Consider the following 20,888-nt stretch of genomic DNA (forward strand, 5'->3'; position numbering starts at 1 on the left):
GAGAGAGAGAGAGAGAGAGAGAGAGAGAGAGAGAGAGAGAGGAGAGAGAGAGAGAGAGAGAGAGAGAGAGAGAGAGAGAGAGAGAGAGAGAGAGAGAGAGAGAGAGAGAGAGAGAGAGAGAGAGAGAGAGAGAGAGCAAGGGAGTGAAGTATAGCACTAATAAGTGAAACACACCCTCAGTGCCTGTGCATGTGTGTGGTGTGGGTTTGTGCACTTGTGTGTGTTGCGGTGGGGAGGTGAAGGGGAACGGTTAGCCTTTAAATGTCAGAGATCCTACGTTGGGTTTTAAAGATTGTGGGGGGGGGGGGGGGGGGAGTGCATCGGTGGGGCGCAGCACCTCATGTAGTCATGACGGTGAATGTCAAAGGAGTTCATATGCATGACGGTCGGATGTGTCACTCACATCAGAGCCTGTCGTACAGTATTACCATCCGGGGCTATTTAGCTATTGGGCAGATGTGATACAGCAGGCCTTGATTTCAGGTAGCATATAATTTGGGAGCGGAGGGGCAAGGCGGGCAGGGTTTCTTGCTTAAGGACACCTACATCCTAGCCACAGACAGAGGGTTCGAGGGAGGCTCGTGGCTGGTAGAGTGGGTTGGCTGGTGGTAACCCCCGGCTCCCCCCAGCTGATGTATAAGTTGAGGTCATGTATTTCTCAGCTAAAGGCAGCTGCTGTTGCTTTACCTTTCCTTTCAAACTACTGACCAGGTGTGTGTGTTTGTGTGTGAAAATATCGTCTTTTAGTTTAAACATCCCGACGAGCTGGATGTTGGTCCGCGTGGTCGACACCATCGTCAGTGTGTGAATTTGTGCATGAATGGTTGAATGTTAGGCGATATTATAGAGCTTTGAGTGGCTACTGGTAAGAAAATCACTATTAGAGTCCATTTATCAGATCTCAGACCTTTGGGACGTTTGGGTCTTTGTACAGGAGGTCTGTTAAATAGTGCGTCTTCCCAGGCTACAAATACGGCGTTGCAAAGCTCTTTGCAAGGATTACCGTAGTAACCATACAAATGCATTTGGCCGTAATTATTAAAGATCTTTCTTGAAGGCATTACATTAACTCAATGTAGGTCCAAAAATTCCATACATTTCTGTGGATGTAAGCTTTTTATTTAAATTCCTTTGCGTTTAATAACAAACAGTGAGTTTCAAGAGGCCGAAAAGAAGAAATAATGATCTGATATGATGGGGAGATTGCGTGTTAGTTAGCTTGAATATGACTCTTGAAGGAACAATCATTTGAATTTCATCTCTTTTATGTGTTTGATCAAAGGAATCCAAACTATGACCAGAACAGATATGAATTGAATTAAAGCATGCATGTTTATGCATAGCATTTCATAAAAAGGCATTTCCAAATTGGAAACGCAATTTTCAAACTAGACTAAAACCGCCTGGTAGGCCTATTAATTTTACTGTACAGATCTTGGTGATAGCCCCCCCCCCCCCATTCTCATCATTAACGACGTACATCTGCATATGCCTTATTTTACAGTCCGGCCATTTTGTGGCTACGTAGCCCAGGGAAAGACAATAGCCGCCTCTCGTCAATTATTTAGTCTCTCATCAACCCAAAAGATGACAAATGCTAATTTCGGTCTGTTCCCCAGCTGTGCGCTCATTAGTTCCAAGGGTTTAATCCATTTAGGTTTTGCATATTGATACGCCAATTATGTCTAATCGCTGAATGGGCATACGTCAAGGAAATACTGCATAAACATCCAGGACCATTAAGGGGCAAGGGGCATGCATATATATATATCTGTATATATTTACAGAACATATGATAGATAGTGAGCATGGGTTTATTAAGGGATTTGAATCATTATAATGTATATATATATTGTTGATATAATGGTATAATGTGACTACAACTGATTCCTGGTGGGGATCCAAACCGAACTGGGTTCGATTTTTATCTCCTTACGCCCAAAAGTGCTCTTTAGCCAAGAGGACATACTAGTTGTTTGGGTGGGGAAACCTTCTAGAATCTTTGGGGAAACCATGGCAACTCGATGGAAAGGCATTCGCACGGAAATGCAATGCAGAGCTAATGATAATGCATTGTGTTGTCACATGCGTGCAACTATTCAGGCTTACCCACCGAGGGAACTAATAAAGTTGAGGGCTGTAGTCTTGGGAGGCTGAAATTGTGACATTTGCCCTCATTGGCTGAAGTGCTAAGTACCTTTTTATATATATAGTAGTGCTGTCAAGCGATTCAAATATTTAATTTATTATATTTTATTAAAAACAAATTCTATGCTAAATATTCCTTGATTTCTTTGTCCCATTAATTTTTCTCATTTTAATGCTCTTATCAACATGGAGAAGTGCATCGGCTTGCCTTGTGCAAATGTTTTTTTATGATAACAACATTGGCATATACTGATCAAAACAGGACGATACAAAAAAAAGCCTATAGTGCAATTAAACGATGAACATACTAACATACTGCCTTGAACATAGCAGTCAGGCTACCGCTTCTTTGTTTTGAGCCAAAGAAAAACAAACAAAAAAAAGAAATGCGTTAATCGCGCGATAAAAAATGTATGCTGTTAAAATTGGTTTGCGTTAACGGCGTTAATTACGCGTTTAACTGACAGCACTAATATATCGTAATAGTTGTATTGTTATTGTTGTTTTTTACTACTGCATATGTAGTGGTTTACATTGATGTAATTACAATAGTCTGAGATTAATAACCGTAAAATCTTTCGATACTTTGTTTTCTTTACTATTTAGCATTACTACCAAATACAGGACTACAATATGTGAATTGTGTCTGTTACAAAGTCCATGCTACATGAAGCGCAGGGTGTGATGTTGAAAGTCGGTTTATTGAAAGGTTTGCAGACATTGATACATGAGCTGGTGCTCCATGTTGCCGTGCAGGAGATCTCCCTCAGTGTGTATGGTGATGGCTGGTTTAACCTGTGCCGGCTGATTACTCAATGCACAACAGGTGTGCAGCCTCACCCAGCCCCAGGGTCCAATCAGACTCCGCCAGGTGAGGCTGCTGAAACCAGCCGTCATCCACACTCACTCCGTTAAAAACGTTCAAACTACCCCAGACAGCCTTGTTCAACCGTCTCCTCTGTCAAGGCTGTCTGGGGCTAGTTTGAACATTGGAACACACACATACACAAGGAGCCTTCGTAGACAGTGCTACTGAGGAAACAGGGCCGGAGGGCTGGGCTGCGGCCTTCTGTTCAGTGAAGCAGATCTCCCGGCTTCTACTTCTGAGACCCGCTGGCGATGAGAGACGCACCCAGGAGCTCCACGAAGCGATGCACGTCATTAAAGGAGTTGTAAAGAGGCACGGGGGCCACACGCAGCACGCTTGGCTCCCGCATGTCACACTGAAGGTAAACACACATACACACCACATACACACAACAAATATCAAACACAACACCCACAAATATTCAACACTCACACACGCACACATACACACAACACACGTATACAAAACAAAACACACACACAACACACACAGACAAAACTACCCCACACATATACAACACTGCACGCACACGTACAACACAACGTACACATAAAACACAAGACACTCATACAACACAACCCAGATATACAAAACATCCCATCACACACCTAAAACACAAATTTACAACACAACACACACATACACCATACAATGAGCATCAAACGTAAAAGCTAAACCTACCTAGCTTGCGTCTAGTGCCAGGAAAACACGTAAAATATAAAAGATAAATATACAAGCCAAAGATAAATGAAACAAAGATGCTACCAAAGAAGATGCTCTTTCCCAAACTAACACAAAAGTGTATTCGGTCTCTGGGGTGTGTGTGTGTGGTTGATGGCTGGCTGATGTAAATAGACTGAATTGATATAGTGCTTTACCCAAAGCGCTTTACAATATCGCCTAACATTCACCCATTCATGCACACACCACATTCACACACCGACGGCGATGACAACCATGCAGGGCGTCAGCCAGCTCGTCTGGAACAGTTAGGGTGAGGTGCCTTGCTCAGGGACACCTCGACACGAGGAGCCGGGGATCAATCTAGCAACCTAGCGGTTACAAGTCAACCCGCTCTACCTTCTGAGCTACTTCCGCCCCCCTTTGGTCCGCTCTGGGTGTGAGGGGCTCACTCACCGCCACTCCTCTCCTCTCCAGCTCGAGGAAGACTCTGCCGATGGGCACTGAGAAGGACAGGGACAGCTGGCAGCCCCTCTGCTGGGGGTCCCTGGGGGTGAGGATGGTGACGTGGGGATGGTCAGGCCGGCAGGGGTCCCGGGTGTAGTAGTGCTGGATCAGGTACTCCAGGTAACCCGTCAGCAGCATAGACTTGCAGCGCAGCGCCGACATGCTGGTCATGTCGAAGATCTGGAGGGGGTGGGCGGGGCGGGTCAAGAGCCATGGCGATGTTGAGAGGTCACAGTGTAGCACAGGGTTAGGGTTACTCATTCTGGACAATGAAATGACTGGGCAAGGGTCAATGTACTCTCTCACTTTTTCTCACTCACTCACTCACTCTCTCTCTCTCAATTTTTTAGGGCTATTGAACTATTAAACATTTGAGTCAATTGAATCCCATAACAACCTGTGATTAATCTCGCGTTTACGGTATTAGTGCTAGTCTCATGTTCTTGTTTGGTGTTTGAATGTGTTGGGGTTAAATAGTATATATTTCTGGTGGAATAATTGAAATTCAAGACGAACTGATTAGTGGAAACCAGAGGTCTTCAATGTTTTTCCCTGTATAAGGGATGAATGCAGAAAGTAAGCCTGTTTAACAAAAATACATGAATAACTTTGACGGGTCAAATTGAACAGTCCCTTTTCATTCTTCAGTCAGTGTGTGACATGGCTCCAACTAGCTCAAACCTCTTTTCATCTGGCCAGTTTCTATCCGCATGCAACTCATTGTTTGATCGAAAGAACTGCCTCGACATTTCTTCATACAAAGTTTGCCATTTAGTAGGGTAAATCTCCTAATTCCCATAGTTTTTTTATTAATTTGCAGGACAATTTGCGAGGGCATTACGTGGCTGCCTCAAAACAGATAACACAAGTTCTCTCATGCATCTCATATCTCCTGACACAGGTCCAACCTACCTACCGATTTAAGAACCATCAATCGACAAGATGTGTTATAATTCAACAATACTGATCTGTCGACACCCCTCCTTTATATACATTACGTGAAAAGGAGATGGGTAAGTCCTTCCATGCGAAATTAAAGACCTCAAATAGAGCAGCTTCATTGAGAGAGGTCAGATCTGGCAGTGCTGCAGTACCTCCAGGCTGGCCTGCAGGGGGGCGACTAGTAGGATGGGTTGGTTGGACAATCTGTATCCATGCACGCCTGGTTGAAGCTCCATCACTTGAAGCAGAAGAAAATGTAGTCAGTAATAGAGCCTGTTCACAGAGGCATGTCACAAAGGTCAAACCCATAACTAAATATTAGTTTGCTCTTCTTACGAACAAGGGCAGGTTACTGGTATAAATAAGTCTATTGCCCGGGCCCTGGTACGTACAACGAACAGACACATTATTAGGATTATGAGACATCCGTTTAAAAGAAAGGGTCTTTTTTATAGTGGTTCTCATTTCTCAGTCGAAAGGTTAGAAAGTCTAGTTACATTATGATAAACATATGTTAAGAACAATGTATAATATTGGATGAGGGTAAACAAATTGTAATAACCAAGCGAACCACTAGGTGGCCGCATTTATTGGGTTCAACAATGCCTGAGGCCAAGGCTAAGGAAGACCAAGGAAATGGGTCTTTAATTACCATTATTCATCTGGAAACGCGTTTTTCTGTCATGTCCCCACCACCCTAGGAGCCTAGAGGCAGGAATGACATGGAAGATATCATTAGGAATATTGCTGAATGTTTGTCTTATCTAAACTCACCCAAAAGGCTCATCAAGAACCGGTCATTTGAGAGGTAAGAGGCTTTGACCATCGGATTGGGGGATGGGGGGGGGGGGGGTTTACTCACGCCGGTCTCACGGTGTCGGCATGCTTCTCGTGGATAAACGCTCCCGCCAGTCCACCGGCCCCAGAGTTCACATACTACAGGGGGGCAAGACAAAAACAACACTCGTTCTAACATCGAAAAAACGAAAGACTATGACATAAAGGTTTGCATTTACTGATTCAGGTTCTGGGATAAAGTCATTAGATTGGTCTAAAGTTTAAAGGGTCAGGTCCACATATGAATTAAAGGAATCAGTTATTCCTTTAATGTGCAGTGTGTGGCGGAACATACTATAATAATATAATATATATAATATTTGGGCCGGTGTCCTGGCCCAAACCAGGCTCATTCAATCTGGCACCCTAATTATCCTCCGGTACAATTGGCTGACTCATCAATTCCCTCACTCTCGACCTCAAGCTGGTGTGTGGTGAGCGTTCTGGCGCAGATTGGCTGCCGTGCATCACCCAAGTGGGTGCTACACACTGGTGGTGGTGAGTTAGGTCCCCCCCTTCTGTAAGTGTCTTTGGGTCATTGAAAAGCGCTATATAAATATAATGAATTATTATTAATTAATATAAAATATTCCGGAGTATAATTTAATTTGTTAATCCCATGAGAATATGATTGTGTTTTCAATAGTGTTTTCAGAGCTTGTGTTTTCATTACCTTAAAGTAAGCATATTATATGGGTGCCATGGATGTCATTGGCCACCATGTTGCACAGCCATGTTTCTACCGTAGCGCAGTGTTCAATTTAAAAGGACCTTCACTTGCCAGCTATGACCTATAGTTTTACATTGAATAACTTGATGACTATAATCTATCAAGGAACATCATCATTTGACACTTGTCTACTTAATGATGCCATAGAAAAGTGTAGAGGAACCTCATCACTTGAAAGTTGTCTACTCGATGATGTCATAGATCATGACATCATTTTGGATTCATTACATACAGGCACTGGGGGGGGGGGGGGGGGGGGATTTAGTTGGTTGCGATCTGCAAGCTCAACGCTAGACGCTACTTAACTCTACACACTTCAATTTATGATATTGGGAGTTCATAATCATCAATAACCATGACAAAGTCTCATCACAGAATTTATCCAATGCTGTTAGGTATTGGCCTTTGGGAATCAATGGCTGTAAAACATAATTATTGCTTTTCATTTTATAATCATTCCTCACCTTATAGGTGCACCAGCAGGCGAAGTCCACCCCCCAGTCATGCAGCTTCAGCTCAGCATTCCCTGCTGCATGGGCGCAGTCAAACCCCACGTAGCAACCCTGCAAGATGCACAGGTTAGGAAGACTGGATCTGTGTGTGTGCGTGCGCATGCTACAGTGTGTGTGTGCTCTCGTGTGTGTGTGTGTGTGTTTGTTTGTGCGAGTGCTTTCTTTTTTGTGTGTGTCTGTGTGTTTTTGTGTTTGCGTCTGTGTGTGTGTGTGTGTTTGTGTGTGTGTGCGTGTGTCTGTGTGTGTGTCTGTGTGTGCATGCGTGCGTCTGTGTGCTTGTGTGTTAGCGTGTATGTGTGTGTGTGTTGTGATGGAAAATCTACATGTTGTTACGTTTTTGGTCTATCTATGAACTTAAGTTTTGTTACTATTTTGTGTGATGCATATATTGCCTGCCTTCTGCTCTCCTTTTGGGTCATTTAAAGTGTGAACGTTCAAGGGTCGTGTGATGCATTTTATTGCCTGCCTGTTCCTATTTTTTCGTGTGATGTAAATCATCTTCCATGCAATCCTTTTATGTATGGGCCTGTTCCTGGCTAGCGTCAACGAAGCCAGAGGGTTACATGGCACGGCCGCTACTCCCTCCAATGGCATCCAGGGCAGCTTCAGTTGTAAAGATAACCATCTGGTACACAAAGGCTTTTGGTTTATTGGGGGACACACCCCCTCCAGAAGCCAACCGAAGTGAATAAGAACTCATTGATTCAAACACTCATTGGACTTCTCCCGAGCGTATCTTTAGAGTATGAAGTAACACGCAACGAGAAGCTCCCATCTGAGGCCTCAGATTATTGTAATGTTTGCCTGTTATGTTGTTTGTTGATGCATGTTTTGATGTATCTTTATTCGTACTTTTATTACAAATATATATGTTCACTAATTGTCAACAGTATTGTGTGCTTTTTGCATCTAAATATCTCATCTGTCTTGGACGCAAACTCTGATAGAGAAATTGCCACGACAGTGTCTGTGTGGGGGGGGGGGTTCACAACACATTCACAGCCATCCCGACCTCTATGCACAAAGAGTTTACGAGAGATCCCTGCCTGATTCGTTATAGAGTTGTACCACACACTTTTGGTTTGCACAAATCCATGAAGTGGTGAAAACGTACATCTCTTAATGTAAGCAATGCTGAGAATCATGTTCACAAATAATCGCCTGGGTTAGGAACTGTACAACACGGCATGTTTAAAATGCATTTGCATGTAGACTCCCCTCCCCCGATGTATAACATTATTTGACGAGGTCAAACACCGGTGACACACTTAACTAAATATGAGTCTGCTCTTCTAGTCTACTGGTTAGTAGACTAAACTGGTTAAGATGAGTCTAGTGCCCATGCCCTGGTATGTACAACAAACTTGAACCAGTTCAAGTAAAGGGATTTGTTTTTATAGTGGTTCTAATTTCTCAACCGAAAAGGCTAGAAAGTATAGTTAGATTATGATAAAACATATTTTAAGAACAATATGTTTGATATTGGATGAGGCTTTACAAATTGTAACAACTTATTGAACCACTAGGTGGCAGCATTTATCCGTTTAAACCATACCTGAGCTCAAGGGTCTGGAATCATAATAGTATTTTTATATCACTGTTTATAATGTAAGATGTGAGGATATATTATGTTGATACGATTATTTAATTGGAAGATTTGATCGACATAAACTGAGAAATCAATCATGAACAGATAATTTAACAATGCAGTCACACACATAGAGCTACAAGATCACACATCGGCCTAGATGTGTGCTGTATAGATCAGTCTACCAGCCTACCTTGTGTTCTGTAGCAAACGTTGCTCATCTATCCGTCATTAAACTATGTGGACATGCTCACTTGTGATGTCAGAAGAGGCCGATTTTCAAAACGGCATGGAACAGTAAATCACACTATATGGTATAACATGGGACATATTTCATTCAGGAGCAGGGCTGCCGGCTCCCTCCCAATGCCCCCTCAGTTCAGTTTCAACAGGCAAACGGAGAGGCGTGTAACCTCAACGCTCAAATAGCAGGGAAGCAGGTGAGGTGACCATATCAGCCAATCACACGGTCATGCACGCAAGAGCACATGTTCGACCTACAGAGGGAGTCCTCTGCAACGCAAACCAATCTACAAGGGGTGTTCGGGCTCTCCATTTAAGGGATATACAATTCAGTTGAATTGACTGATGGGTGTAAACGGCAGAACCTCCTTATGGCCGGCCCTGGTGATGGCTTCCATGTCGAAGAGCTGCCCGGTGTAGTACTGCACGCCGCTGAACATCACCACGGCGATGGAGTCGCCCTGCTCCTCGATTACCTCCAGGATGTCTTCCGTCCTCAGCGTGTCCTCGCCCTGGAGACACGGACAAAGGGTCGGTCAGTCGGTTAGTCTGCAACCACGTTCCGATGTTTGTGGGACTATGGCGTTGAGCATTTTGTGAACGTCAAATGAAAAAGGAGCTTGGTTGAATAAACATTTTTGCTTTGAAAGAGACAGTGAACCCACTGTTGAAGTGGGTTGAAGTGCACCACACACCCTAGCGTTATACAATAGGTGTTCGGGAAGCCTAGCCTGCACTCGGGGACGGACATCACATTCATATGTGACGGACATTGGTGACCTTGGGTGTCTTGAAAGGCGCCTCTAAATTAAATGTATTATTATTATTATTACACAAATCGCTGCTCGGACGGATCTTCACCATCCAGTGTCCGAAAAGCCAAAACTTTCTCCCGGACACCGCAGTCTACAGCTACCCAGACGGTGCTCCACACGTCCTCACAAACCGCGGCGCCGATGCCCCTTGGTCATGACTTGAGTTCAATGACAGATCTGCCAGTGGTTGTGGTTCAGACGTACCGGTCTTGGTGACAGGCACAGCATGCTCTCCTTGGGGTCGTGACCTTTCAGGCGAATCTGAGACTCGACAGCGTACTGAGAACAATAGATAGAAAAAAACAAATCCACGTTCAGATCACATCACAAGGACACAGGTTACCTTTAGTACACTTTAGCCAGCATTCAAAATGTACTTCTTTTCTTCCTCAACTGTTATTCAAGTTATTTAAATTAACACATTTTCATCATTTCGCAATTTTTAATTACATTATTCAACTATTCCACAATATAGGGCAAACCGTTTTCAAAACTGTATGTCGTCATACGGGGACACGCTGCCTCCCCTTTCGCTGCTTTGCCCAATGAGCTACGACCGTGCAAGTGGCACGTGTGTGTGTGAATACACGCACTGTAACGCAAATGTTGTACACTTCTTTGTTATTTGGATAACCCTTCTGCTGTTGGTGTTATGGCACATAACACGTCGGGTTCTCTGTCTCTGGTATTTGCAAAACGAGACTCATAGTGGGGGTTATCTCAGCCATTACCATGGCTGAGATAACCCCCACTACGAGTCTCTGGGGGGAGGAAATGGGGGGAATTCCTATCTCTATAGGAATATTTTGAACGAAGGAATTTGGGGTAAAGGAACTTTGGCTTTGACTCCCTGAAGTAGGCTTCATGAACAGCGACATGGAGGAGGAAGTGATTGACCACGTTTCTTCCCGCCGGAGCCCCGCTGCCTGCTGAGTACCGAGGCACCTCTTTCTCGGCAGTGGTGCTGTCACACCAAATTTGTAACGGGTGCCAAATTTGTACCGGGTACGTAATCCATACGTAATCCATTCCAAAACTGCCTGGCAACAGACGATCGCGTCGAACGTTGCCTGGCAACGGACGATCGCATCGAATGACGTGGGAGGTTCAAGAACATTCGCGAATTTGTTCATTGAACACGACAAGACAGATAACCCTTATTTTAGAAATTACATTTATTAGCGTTACTAACTATATATTTGCATTGTATTGCATTGTATTTATCTATTTCCCTACACAGTAATAGCAAAATGTTATGGGGATAACGTGAATAATAATAATAAAAAACATTTACCAGTTAGTAAATGCCTGCTCACCTATCTACCCATTTATCTATCTATCTATCTATTACCTATAATCTATTCTCTAAATGAAATTAAGGAAATAAAATTAACACAAGCTAGCTAGACTATGATACACTTTAAACACTGAGTTTACTAGCTAAATTCGATTAAACAATTAAATGCAATACAAATTTAAGTAAAAACAAGTGTTATCTAGCGATCCATTATCTGTGTTATATTATTTCGTCTTTGGCAACATGAGAACGATTGTTTTTTTAAACCTGCCTGGCAAGGGACAACCCCTTAAGTAATCTGTTGTCCGTTGCCTGGCAACGGAAAACTGATTACGTACCCGGAACAAATTTGGCACCCGGTACAATTTGGTGTGACAGTGCCCTCTTTTTTTTTTGCCCCGCTGCCCAACGCCGCAAGGCACCACCGCCACGAAGCACCACCTCCGCAAGGCATTTTTTCTGTAATGAGGCCCCGGGACTCCAGTACCCGTGTGTTCTAGAATATTTAAAGAACACGGCTAAAGGCTGTGTGCGCCTCGCCATTTCGATACATCCACTGTAAGCAGAGTGCATGGTACCGTGGCTGCAAGCTGCTCAGGGCCACACCCCCACCCTCCTCCTTGACCCGCCTCGCTCCTCCTCATTTGCATTAAAGCTACAGACACCGAAACTGCGCGTTTGGGGAAACCTCAATGTGCGACTGGCTCGTAGCGGTTGTATTAACTCTGCACCAGGCTGAATTTCGGGAACGTCTTCAAATACTGCGTTAGGGGCCCAAAAATATTTATCTATTAAGCATCCATAAAGTAGCATGCCATGGGACCTTTAACTAAAGTGGTAAAGTTCGAAATGGTTGAATGAAGCAATTGTTACAGTCAAATTAGTAGATGTTTGTTGTAGAATAATAACTTAAGGAGCATAGTATTAATAGGTGTGTGTGTGTGTGTGTGTGTGTGTGTGTGTGTGTGTGTGTGTGTGTGTGTGTGTGTGTGTGTGTGTGTGTGTGTGTGTGTGTGTGTGTGTGTGTGTGTGTCATTACTACATTCAATTATTATCATTAATTTAAAAAGTTGGCTCTAAATGACACAGGTATTAACCTGGAATATCTGTTAATGGCGGTCAAACACGACAAAATAAGAAAAAAACATGATTTTTGGTTGTAACTTGATAAAGCGTACTGTTATTGTCAATATTGTTTTACGTCTAGTTCATCGATTGTGGGTCACAGAATTTTGGCTCATACTTTTGGACTCAGTGGACCACCATGAAAGGGGCAGTTATCTCCGCTACCGCTCTTCCACAGAAGGCCATGGGTCAATGTAATGGGAACATTGGGGATTGGGGATTAAAGGCTCCAAATGAGGCCTGTTTCCTGGCCCCTTGGGAAGGTTGAGAAGCAAGGGCTCTTACGAAGTTTATAAATCGTCCCATGGGTTTTGAGGTGCTCTGACAAATAAGCAGGTGCCAACCCATTCAAGGCTTTAGCACTCTCCTGCTCTCCAACTCTCCAAAACACATCAGTTTTATTAACATTACAACAGTTTGTGAAAAGTTTTGAGAGTAATTTCACAGCGTATTTAAGGACCTGCGTTGAGGATTCCCACAGAGTATAACTTAACTTTGTTTATTTGTTGGTTACTCACATGGTCTGATGGAAACGCCTTGTCCTCCATCAGGATTTTGTGACGTGATGCTGTCGGTTGATAAAAGGAAAGCTGCAGGATTGAATAAAAGGACCAATTTTATGAATGCCGGATATGAACTTGATCGTTTCCAGCATTCTTCTCATAATTGATGGAAGCGCAGATAAAGGCCACAATAACAGAATTCGTTAGATTGTTTTATGTTGTGAGATTATTTTCTTTTTTTATAACATGCGCTGGATGATTTTCAGGACGTGCTCTTACTAGGAGTAGGTGTAAATTAACGGTCAACCCGTTCATCAAAGCTACTTCCTCTGGTTTGGCACCTGTAGCACAGACAAACAGACATACATACAGACAGACAAACAGGTAGGCAGACAGACAGACGGACAGACAGACAGACAAGAAGAAGATAGAAAGAAGAAAAAAAATAATAATGGTTCATGATTTCCAATCCTGTGTTGTTCTATGAGTAGTCTCCGAAATCAGCACTGGACCTCAAATCTGGGTAAACAGGCTTTTTCACACTTGCTTAATATTTGTTTGGTCCAATCATGCTGCTGCAGGCCGGGTAATGTGAGCGTGTACTTTGTGTACACAAACTCAGCCAGTGTCATGTCATTCATTGAAATAGTGACCTTTGACATCATCCAAATGTCAACAATACAAGGTTCAAATAGGGTTCCCCCACCATCTCAAAGGAAAACTTAGGCTAAATCTTGTTTGCATTTCCCTCTGCCTCAAAAGTCGTTACGGTTTGATTGAACAAGAAACAACCAATATGTTCCTTGAATTGGTTCACCAATTGGGTCGCCAGCAGAAATCTGATACTGGGTGATACTTTAATGAAAAGTCCAGTTACTATTTATTTACAGTTCAATCGATTATAACGGGTTGCTTGTCAGTAATTTCTGACTCGTTTGTGTTAATATAAAATGTATGCATTAAATGTATGAGTCTGGACGTAAAAACAATGATTAGTGGCATCCCTGCGTATAGTGCAGAGTGTCTTTGAGTGTGATTATCCTGAATATCTCCTTCCTTACCAACAACTTTCCCCATAAGCTGCTCGATGGTTTCCTCCGCCCATGCCCAGGGCCTGCTGCCCTCGGTGTGTCCGTGTATTGCCCTGCAGAACGCAGAGACAGTGTCAACGTGCACGTAGAGGAGAAAGACCACGTTCTCAAGGCAAGGCAAAGCAAGGCAACCTTTATGTATATAGCACTTTTCATACAAGAGGCAGACTCAAAGTGCTTCACGTAAAAACATTGTCATGTGAAATAAAAAAATTAAATGAGTAAAAGGAAACAAGGGCAAAGTTAAAAAAAAGGCATTGTAGAAAGTGTGTGTGTTTAAGATTTAGCAGAGAGCTAAAGCAAAATACAATAAAATGTAGGCTAATAATAAAATAAAATGGATAACTAAAAGAAAAAAAAGGCAATGTTTTTTTATAATAATAAGCTCAAGGTCCAGAGGTTTAGTCAAGTCAATGTTATTGGCTCTGTTTATGTGCAGAATATAAATGTAATACATATATAAATAAATTAACTAATCACGTACAACTTGGCCCATTTCTCCAGCTCCTCTTCGAGATATTTCTTGGTGCTTTTGGGTTGAAGCCCCAGTGAGTTCCCCACAAAGTAAATGCATTCCTGGCTACCGTCAACCAGCGAAAGATCCGCTAGATAGACAAAAAAATAAAAAAGCCAAACGGGATTAATGAATTAATAACGATTGTTTCTGCACACTAAAACTATAAATGTTCAAAAATGATGTGGAATGATGCTGGCGTGTTGTGTAAAAAAAACACACACACGCGCACACAAACACGACCGCACAAATAAACAAAGTCTCTCCTCTATCAATTAAAATGACCACAACTACTTCAAGTATGGATGGAAGGTCAGTGCTGTTCAATAGTTATTTAACCGGCTGCTCCTTACAATGGTGTGATAAATAAAAACACAATATCAGTGTTGTCCATACACCACATGCATCATCTATCATCCAAACAGTCAGAAATCTCCCTCTGACAGACCTGCAGAATCATTTGCAATAAGAATGTTTACAACAAGTAGCCTAGTATTAGTGCTGTCTTGTCTGAACAGGAACAAGCACACACAAGATAGCACTGCCAATACCAATGCACCCTACACGTCCATCATAGCTCGTCTTATTTACATTTTACACTTTGCTGACACTTCCAAAACGACTTATAATTATTCACGCACACATCCACACACCGACGGCAGTCAACCACGCAAGGCGACAGCAGCGATCTCGTCAGAAGCAGTCAGGATGAGGTGACCTGCTCAGGGACACCTCGACACTCAGCTAGGAGTGGGGAACCGAACCAGCAACCTTCCGGTTACGTCTGCAGTTACAACTCTAGCCTCCTGAGGTAGCCTACTGCCGCCTCGTCTCGTCTCACGCACACTCACACGGCGGCAGGTCCGCTACTTTCGGCAGGAAGAACTGCTGTCTCAGGTGGCCCAGCTCGTCCCGCCGGTCCAGCTCTGCAGCCAGCTCCCTGGAGACCGGGCTGCAGCCCAAGTCCACCGATAGACGCTCCAGCACTGCGACGCAAGGCTCCATGATCATCTACTTGGAGGTTTTAATGCGAGGAGAAAATTTGTAGAGTAGTGTGCTTTCACTTTGCTTCAATGCGTTGAAGTGGTGATCGCACTACTTCTGCTTTGGGTTGCAACGCGTCGGCCGACCCGTCAGCGTGATCGATTTGGAGTGATAGGAGGGCCGGCCAAAGGCAACGCCTCCCATTGAATTGGAATGGTCGTTGGCGTGCAGAGGCGCATTAACGCACAGGCTTCCCTATGCTGCAGCCTAGGGGCCCATGTCTGCAAGGGGCCCTTGATTGGCCAGACTATTTTCATTTTTTCTTTAAAAAATGTCATTGACTACTATTGGCCCATAAATATAAACATTATAAGAATAAGCAGCTGATTGGGTAGATGTACAGGCCGTGTCATGTGGCCAGCTTGTAAAGTCAATTTTGTTTTCAAATACAGTTTTTCTCAGTCGCTTTGGTACATTTCTCAGATCAGAATCGAAATTCTCAAAACTACCTGTTCAATCTTCACATCATTGTGTCACTTGCGCACATCAAGAAAGCAGTTTCTCATTACTTTGAACAAGTTACAAATGTAATGGGTCTCTATTGAATAATCCCATCCCGCAACATTAAGAGAACCAGCGCCTTCAATATTTACTACAGCGTTTAGGTTTAGGAAGACTGCACTGTAATTCCTACAGCACTGCATGTACAGTTTTCCCTAAGGACATTGTCCTATGTTCACATTTCTTTTTTTTTTCTTTGTGCTATGCAGTGCTGTATTTTCCTTTCTGTATAGCAATGACATGGTCTGTCAACAAATTACAGTACAAAGAGTAAAAGGGTAAATGTGAATCTTGTCCAGTCCCTTTAAATCAATCTCCACATACACTAAGATGTAACTTAGAATTTACAATAATTGTCTTCAAAACTTTAGCCATAGCATACATCTTATCCGTACACAATGACTTGTCATTTTGATGGCACTGACATGTTTATTGACACAGATACTTTTGAGAGATGACCGAATGATATTGAGCAAGAAACTGGCTTTTGCAGGTAATCCATGGTTATTTGCTATTTGTACGAATAGTTTTGAGAAATGCACTTACTGTTTTGCAAATTTTGAGGATGATTCGAGAAATGTACCAAAGCGACTGAGAAAAACTGTAATATGGCATGGCTACAAGACAGCATAGCAGTACGATTTCTGGAAAAAATATGTGCTAGCAGAGCGAAAAGCGTAGGTTTTTTGTGTGGCTTTGTTTCATTTGAGTATTGCACAGCGGTTCGATGTGTGTCTCTGTAAGGATGTTGTGATTTAGCCTCCGTAAAACAGTGTGCTGTGTACTGCTGCTGATGTTGTAGGCTTACCTCTTGGGTTTGAAAGCTAAGAGCTGTTACCAGCTTGCAGACGCACTGTGAATGCCTTTTTTAGATTGCTCTGTCAGTCGGTCGGTCGGTTGAACCACAGAAATAAGTTGCGGCAGCTTTTGCAAATTCAAACTTGTTTCTGTTCCACTGATGCTTTAGTGAAGGTGGTCTCAATGCTTTTATACATGGCACTAAATATATTTTTTTGTATTCAGTAACGGGGCCTCACATAAATAGGCCAACGAATATGGGCCAACGACCAGCTTAGTCCACCACTGGGCATGGGGCATGGGATTGTAGGAAGGCTCGGGTGCATGCGGGGGGTCGATTGCGTTGTGTTGAAGGGGCGGGACAAAGGTGGAACTTAAGTTCACTTTATGCAAATGAGCGTGTAGGGCAGCGCATGTTCGGCCGTGCGATTGCACAATTGACGTTTAGTGAGTACTAGCGGACCGCACAGACTCCTCGTGAATTTTCTTTCCTGGTTTTAAGCACTTCCCTCGAACTTAAAAATCCCACAAGCAGCAACTACAGAGGGGGCGGGGGGAACTTGCGTTCAAATGTTGCGTTCAAATGTTTCCACGCCCCTTCAACGTGCCGCGATCCCGCCGCCCTACAGAACACCACTAATAGTACATGTAACCTCGGTAAAAATAGGTTAAAATTACTCCCACCCCTTCAGCAAAGCACTGTCATGTCCGATACAAAGGGAATAGATGCCTCCTATTCCCTTTGTATCGGACATGACACTGCCAATCTATGCTACCTAGCAAATCGTGGTAGGCCTACTTAGTGGTTCTAAGCATGCGCATGCCGACTGGTGTAGTAGTGGTGTAAAATACACATACTGTACCCTGAAATCTCCAATAAAGACGTCACAAAAGTATCAAAATATGCTCCCCATATTCTTACAGTGTACGTAGTCGTGTAAAATAACCTGATTCTGTAGAGGGAGCATTGTTTGAAAGAGGCATTTGGTCCACCGATCAAATACGCTACCAAACACATAAGGTAGCATTTCTTGATAGGGTACACAGCAAATCGCAAAGTGTTAAAATCACGGAGTATTCATGACCAGAGTAGATTTTATACACTTTGGTGTTGAATAGGCACTAAGTACATTTTTTGGGGTGTACCAGAAACACTCTTGGGTGTTGTCTCTAAGTATAATGCTGGTGTAGAGTAATTTAAGTGTTTATTTTAGGATGATGGACTCCCTGAGTGTACAACGGTTGAGTGTCCAACTATCCCGGCGGCACGTCGGTTTAGGTTTCGATTCGTCATTGGCTCGCTGCGCCTTCTCATTGGTTGAATCTAGAGACATGTGACCGTTTGTCCTCTTCCACACTACGCAGCTAACTGTTTCGGCAGAGACGGTTGACTAGAGAGGATCGAATCAATATCGCCAAGGAATTGCTCCGAGTGAGCGAAGACATTTTTGAACTTCATGGGAATGTAAACAGGTAAGAAAAGTACCAAGTGAATAATGCACAGGGTTTCTATGTTTCATAGTTAGTTGTGCGTATGTCCTTCATATAGGTCAGAAATTGTATTCATAATGGGTCTTAAGAAGGTATTAGAGGCTTAAATGTAACTTGTTCAAACCTGCAGAAACCCTGAATGCAGAATATTCAGCATTTCTTCGTCTTTTAGATCTGATAACCAACTTATAAATGCTAACGATTTTAGCTAACGTCAAACTTAATGGCCAATGCTAATGAGGCACATGTCTTCAATTTAGCTAACGCCTCGTTAACATTTTTAGCTAATGCTAACGAGGCACGTGGCTTTAATTTAGTGGGAGCGTGTCTATGTTCCCCGGGTCCTATGTTCCCCGGGTCCTATGTTCCCCGGGTCCTATGTTCCCCGGGTCCTATGTTCCCCTCTTTGTATGAGACTGGGGAACATAGGACCCTTTTTTTTTTTTTAAAAGGGTCCTATGATAAAAACCTGTTTGTATTTGGCCACCTTTTTAGATGCTGACTATTTATTGACAATAACTTTTTGAACCTTTTATGTTGTGTCATGTGCTTTCATCAGGTGTATTTCATGCTCAAAGTATGTGCTCTCCCTTTTCAGGTTGGGATAGTGACATGGCCTCACTTCTCCTGCTGGTCTACCTCCTGCCACCACCTCCAAGTGGAAAGAAGGGAGCTGTCAAAATCAGTATCCGGGAAGCTGTGGATCGTGTAGTGAAGTTTCACAGGGTAATTGTATCCTGATAATTTTTATTTTATTTTTAAAGGTCCCATGGCATGCCGCCAGAGCTTGTGTGTTGCTGATGGATGTCACAATCTCTGTCTTGGCCAATCTACTTATCGAGTCTTGAAAACAAAATGGTGTCGACGGGTGATCTACTGATGGTATTGTGTGTATAAAATGTACTTTTTAATAAACAATCTGTACACTTACAAAGTTCTCAATGCCTCGTTTATATGTTAATACCCTTTTTGAACTACCAAAGAAGTGTCGGGCTACTTCTAGCCTTTTAAATGGTTTAAAATAGCGATTTAGTTTTTACCATAACCACTGCCCCATTGTTCCAAGTTTATAGCGTTTTGATAGAATCGGCTAAAAACAGCCAACTGAAGAAAGCGTCTATATGCGTTTTTTTGTGCTCCAAAACGAACGTTTCAACTCATTATCATACAAAACATATCCCAAATCCGTTTTACACCGGAATTCCCCTTTAATTGGTTGACGGGTACACATTTATTTATTTATTTTCAAGTTGTTTGTTACATCATATAAATGTAAAACTAAATATGGTTCTTGATAAAAATAATTAAAGTTTAACTATAATGTTAACTATATTATATATGTATGCACTGTAACAACAACAGCAGCAAGAATCTAATGTGTAGACTATTCATTCATGAAGTGTTGATAATTCACCTCAAAGGTGTTGGTTGTACACCAGTCAGAGTACATTCTCACTCTAGAAGTATTAAATAATCAGCTCTGCGAAGTGCTACAAAGCACTGACTTGGAGTACATATTTTCTCTCTCTGGGGTTCTAGGTTTACACTGCAGGTGTAAGGAAGCACTGAATGAGTGCCCAAAAGTACCACTAATAGAGTACATTTGCACTCTCAAAGTGTTCAAATGTAACTCTAAATTTGGAGTACATATTTTGCTCTTCTAACAGTGTTCAGCGAACACTGAACTCTTGGACCTATATATACCCCGAAGTGAGTGTTAAATGTACACCCATGGAGTACAATGTACACTGTGGTTTTTGCTGTGTAGCATTGGATCGACTCTGTGTTCTGCCAATGTATGCTGAATGTATGTATTTTTTGTACCACTACTACACCACGGATCAACGACTCTGTAGCACGATTTGATAGGTAGCATAGATTCACAAGTATATTGTTGCATGGCAGGCAACCAGTCGAAAGCCGTAATTCGTCAGTTGTAATCAATAGCAAGGACAAAAGAATAACTCATATATTTCCACTCTTGTGTGTGTGTGTGTGTGTGTGTGTGTGTGTGTATGTATATATATATATATATATATATAGGTAATCATCACGCGCAATGTTGACATAGAAATGAAAGACGGGCGTAAACCATCATGGACTGTTTACTGTGAAACGGAATGAGATTATCCACCTTTCAACAACATCGCAGCCTCCCCCTGTGGAGCGACGAAAAGATCTTTGCCCTCGACGAGTGATAGCATTGGACCTATTATTTAGTGATAGTACACCTTTGATGTATTTCTAACCTGCCCACAATGAACTCTGGAATTGAATGTTTATGATGTGGACCTACTTCTGGTGGATTGTTTGTTTAGGGCTGCACTTTCAACCCGCATCGGGGTTTGAGCTAATCATTTGTAAGAAAACTAAACGTGACCAGGTTATAGCCTACTATTCACCTGACTTTTAATTATTTATATGATTTAAGGCCTTCCTAACGACAACTCACGATTGGGATTGGCTCGTTAGTTGATCACATATATGTTTTTGGAAGTGATGGTCTCATTGTTTTTTTGAAGACTGGACAGATATACTTTATATACTTTTGATATTATTTAAGTTTGTCTCACTGGCAAATTATTCAAAGGTCTCATGGCATGCTACTTTATGGACGCTTTAATATAGATATTGGTAGGCCCCAAACACAGTA

The 20,888-nt window shown here is 42.6% G+C and overlaps 1 protein-coding gene across 1 annotated transcript; it reads right to left on the reverse strand.

Annotated features, from left to right (window-relative positions):
- Positions 1 to 1,454: 1,454 nt before the first annotated feature.
- On the reverse strand, positions 1,455 to 15,572 carry kynu (kynureninase). The gene is made up of 13 exons (XM_056588292.1): positions 15,253 to 15,572; positions 14,372 to 14,492; positions 13,858 to 13,940; positions 13,076 to 13,137; positions 12,812 to 12,883; positions 10,076 to 10,150; positions 9,422 to 9,568; positions 7,178 to 7,276; positions 6,009 to 6,082; positions 5,799 to 5,851; positions 5,299 to 5,384; positions 4,154 to 4,384; positions 1,455 to 3,371 (listed from the first exon to the last, which is right to left on the reverse strand). The coding sequence occupies exons 1-13, from the start codon at positions 15,410 to 15,412 to the stop codon at positions 3,246 to 3,248; spliced, it is 1,389 nt and encodes a 462-aa protein (XP_056444267.1). The 5' UTR covers positions 15,413 to 15,572; the 3' UTR covers positions 1,455 to 3,245.
- Positions 15,573 to 20,888: the final 5,316 nt, after the last annotated feature.

The sequence above is a fragment of the Gadus chalcogrammus genome, chromosome 4 (assembly GCF_026213295.1).
Source record: "Gadus chalcogrammus isolate NIFS_2021 chromosome 4, NIFS_Gcha_1.0, whole genome shotgun sequence".
NCBI lineage: Eukaryota > Metazoa > Chordata > Actinopteri > Gadiformes > Gadidae > Gadus > Gadus chalcogrammus.

What these genes read in the sequence shown, in the direction of transcription:
- kynu (XM_056588292.1), bottom strand. Translation starts at nt 15,412, where the DNA reads ATGATCATGGAGCCTTGCGTCGCAGTGCTGGAGCGTCTATCGGTGGAC. An exon ending in CTGGAGAAATGGGCCAAGTT is followed by an intron (nt 13,941 to 14,371) that starts GTACGTGATTAG and finishes TGCGTTCTGCAG; the next exon opens with GGCAATACACGGACACACCG. An exon ending in TTAATTTACACCTACTCCTA is followed by an intron (nt 12,884 to 13,075) that starts GTAAGAGCACGT and finishes TCAATCCTGCAG; the next exon opens with CTTTCCTTTTATCAACCGAC.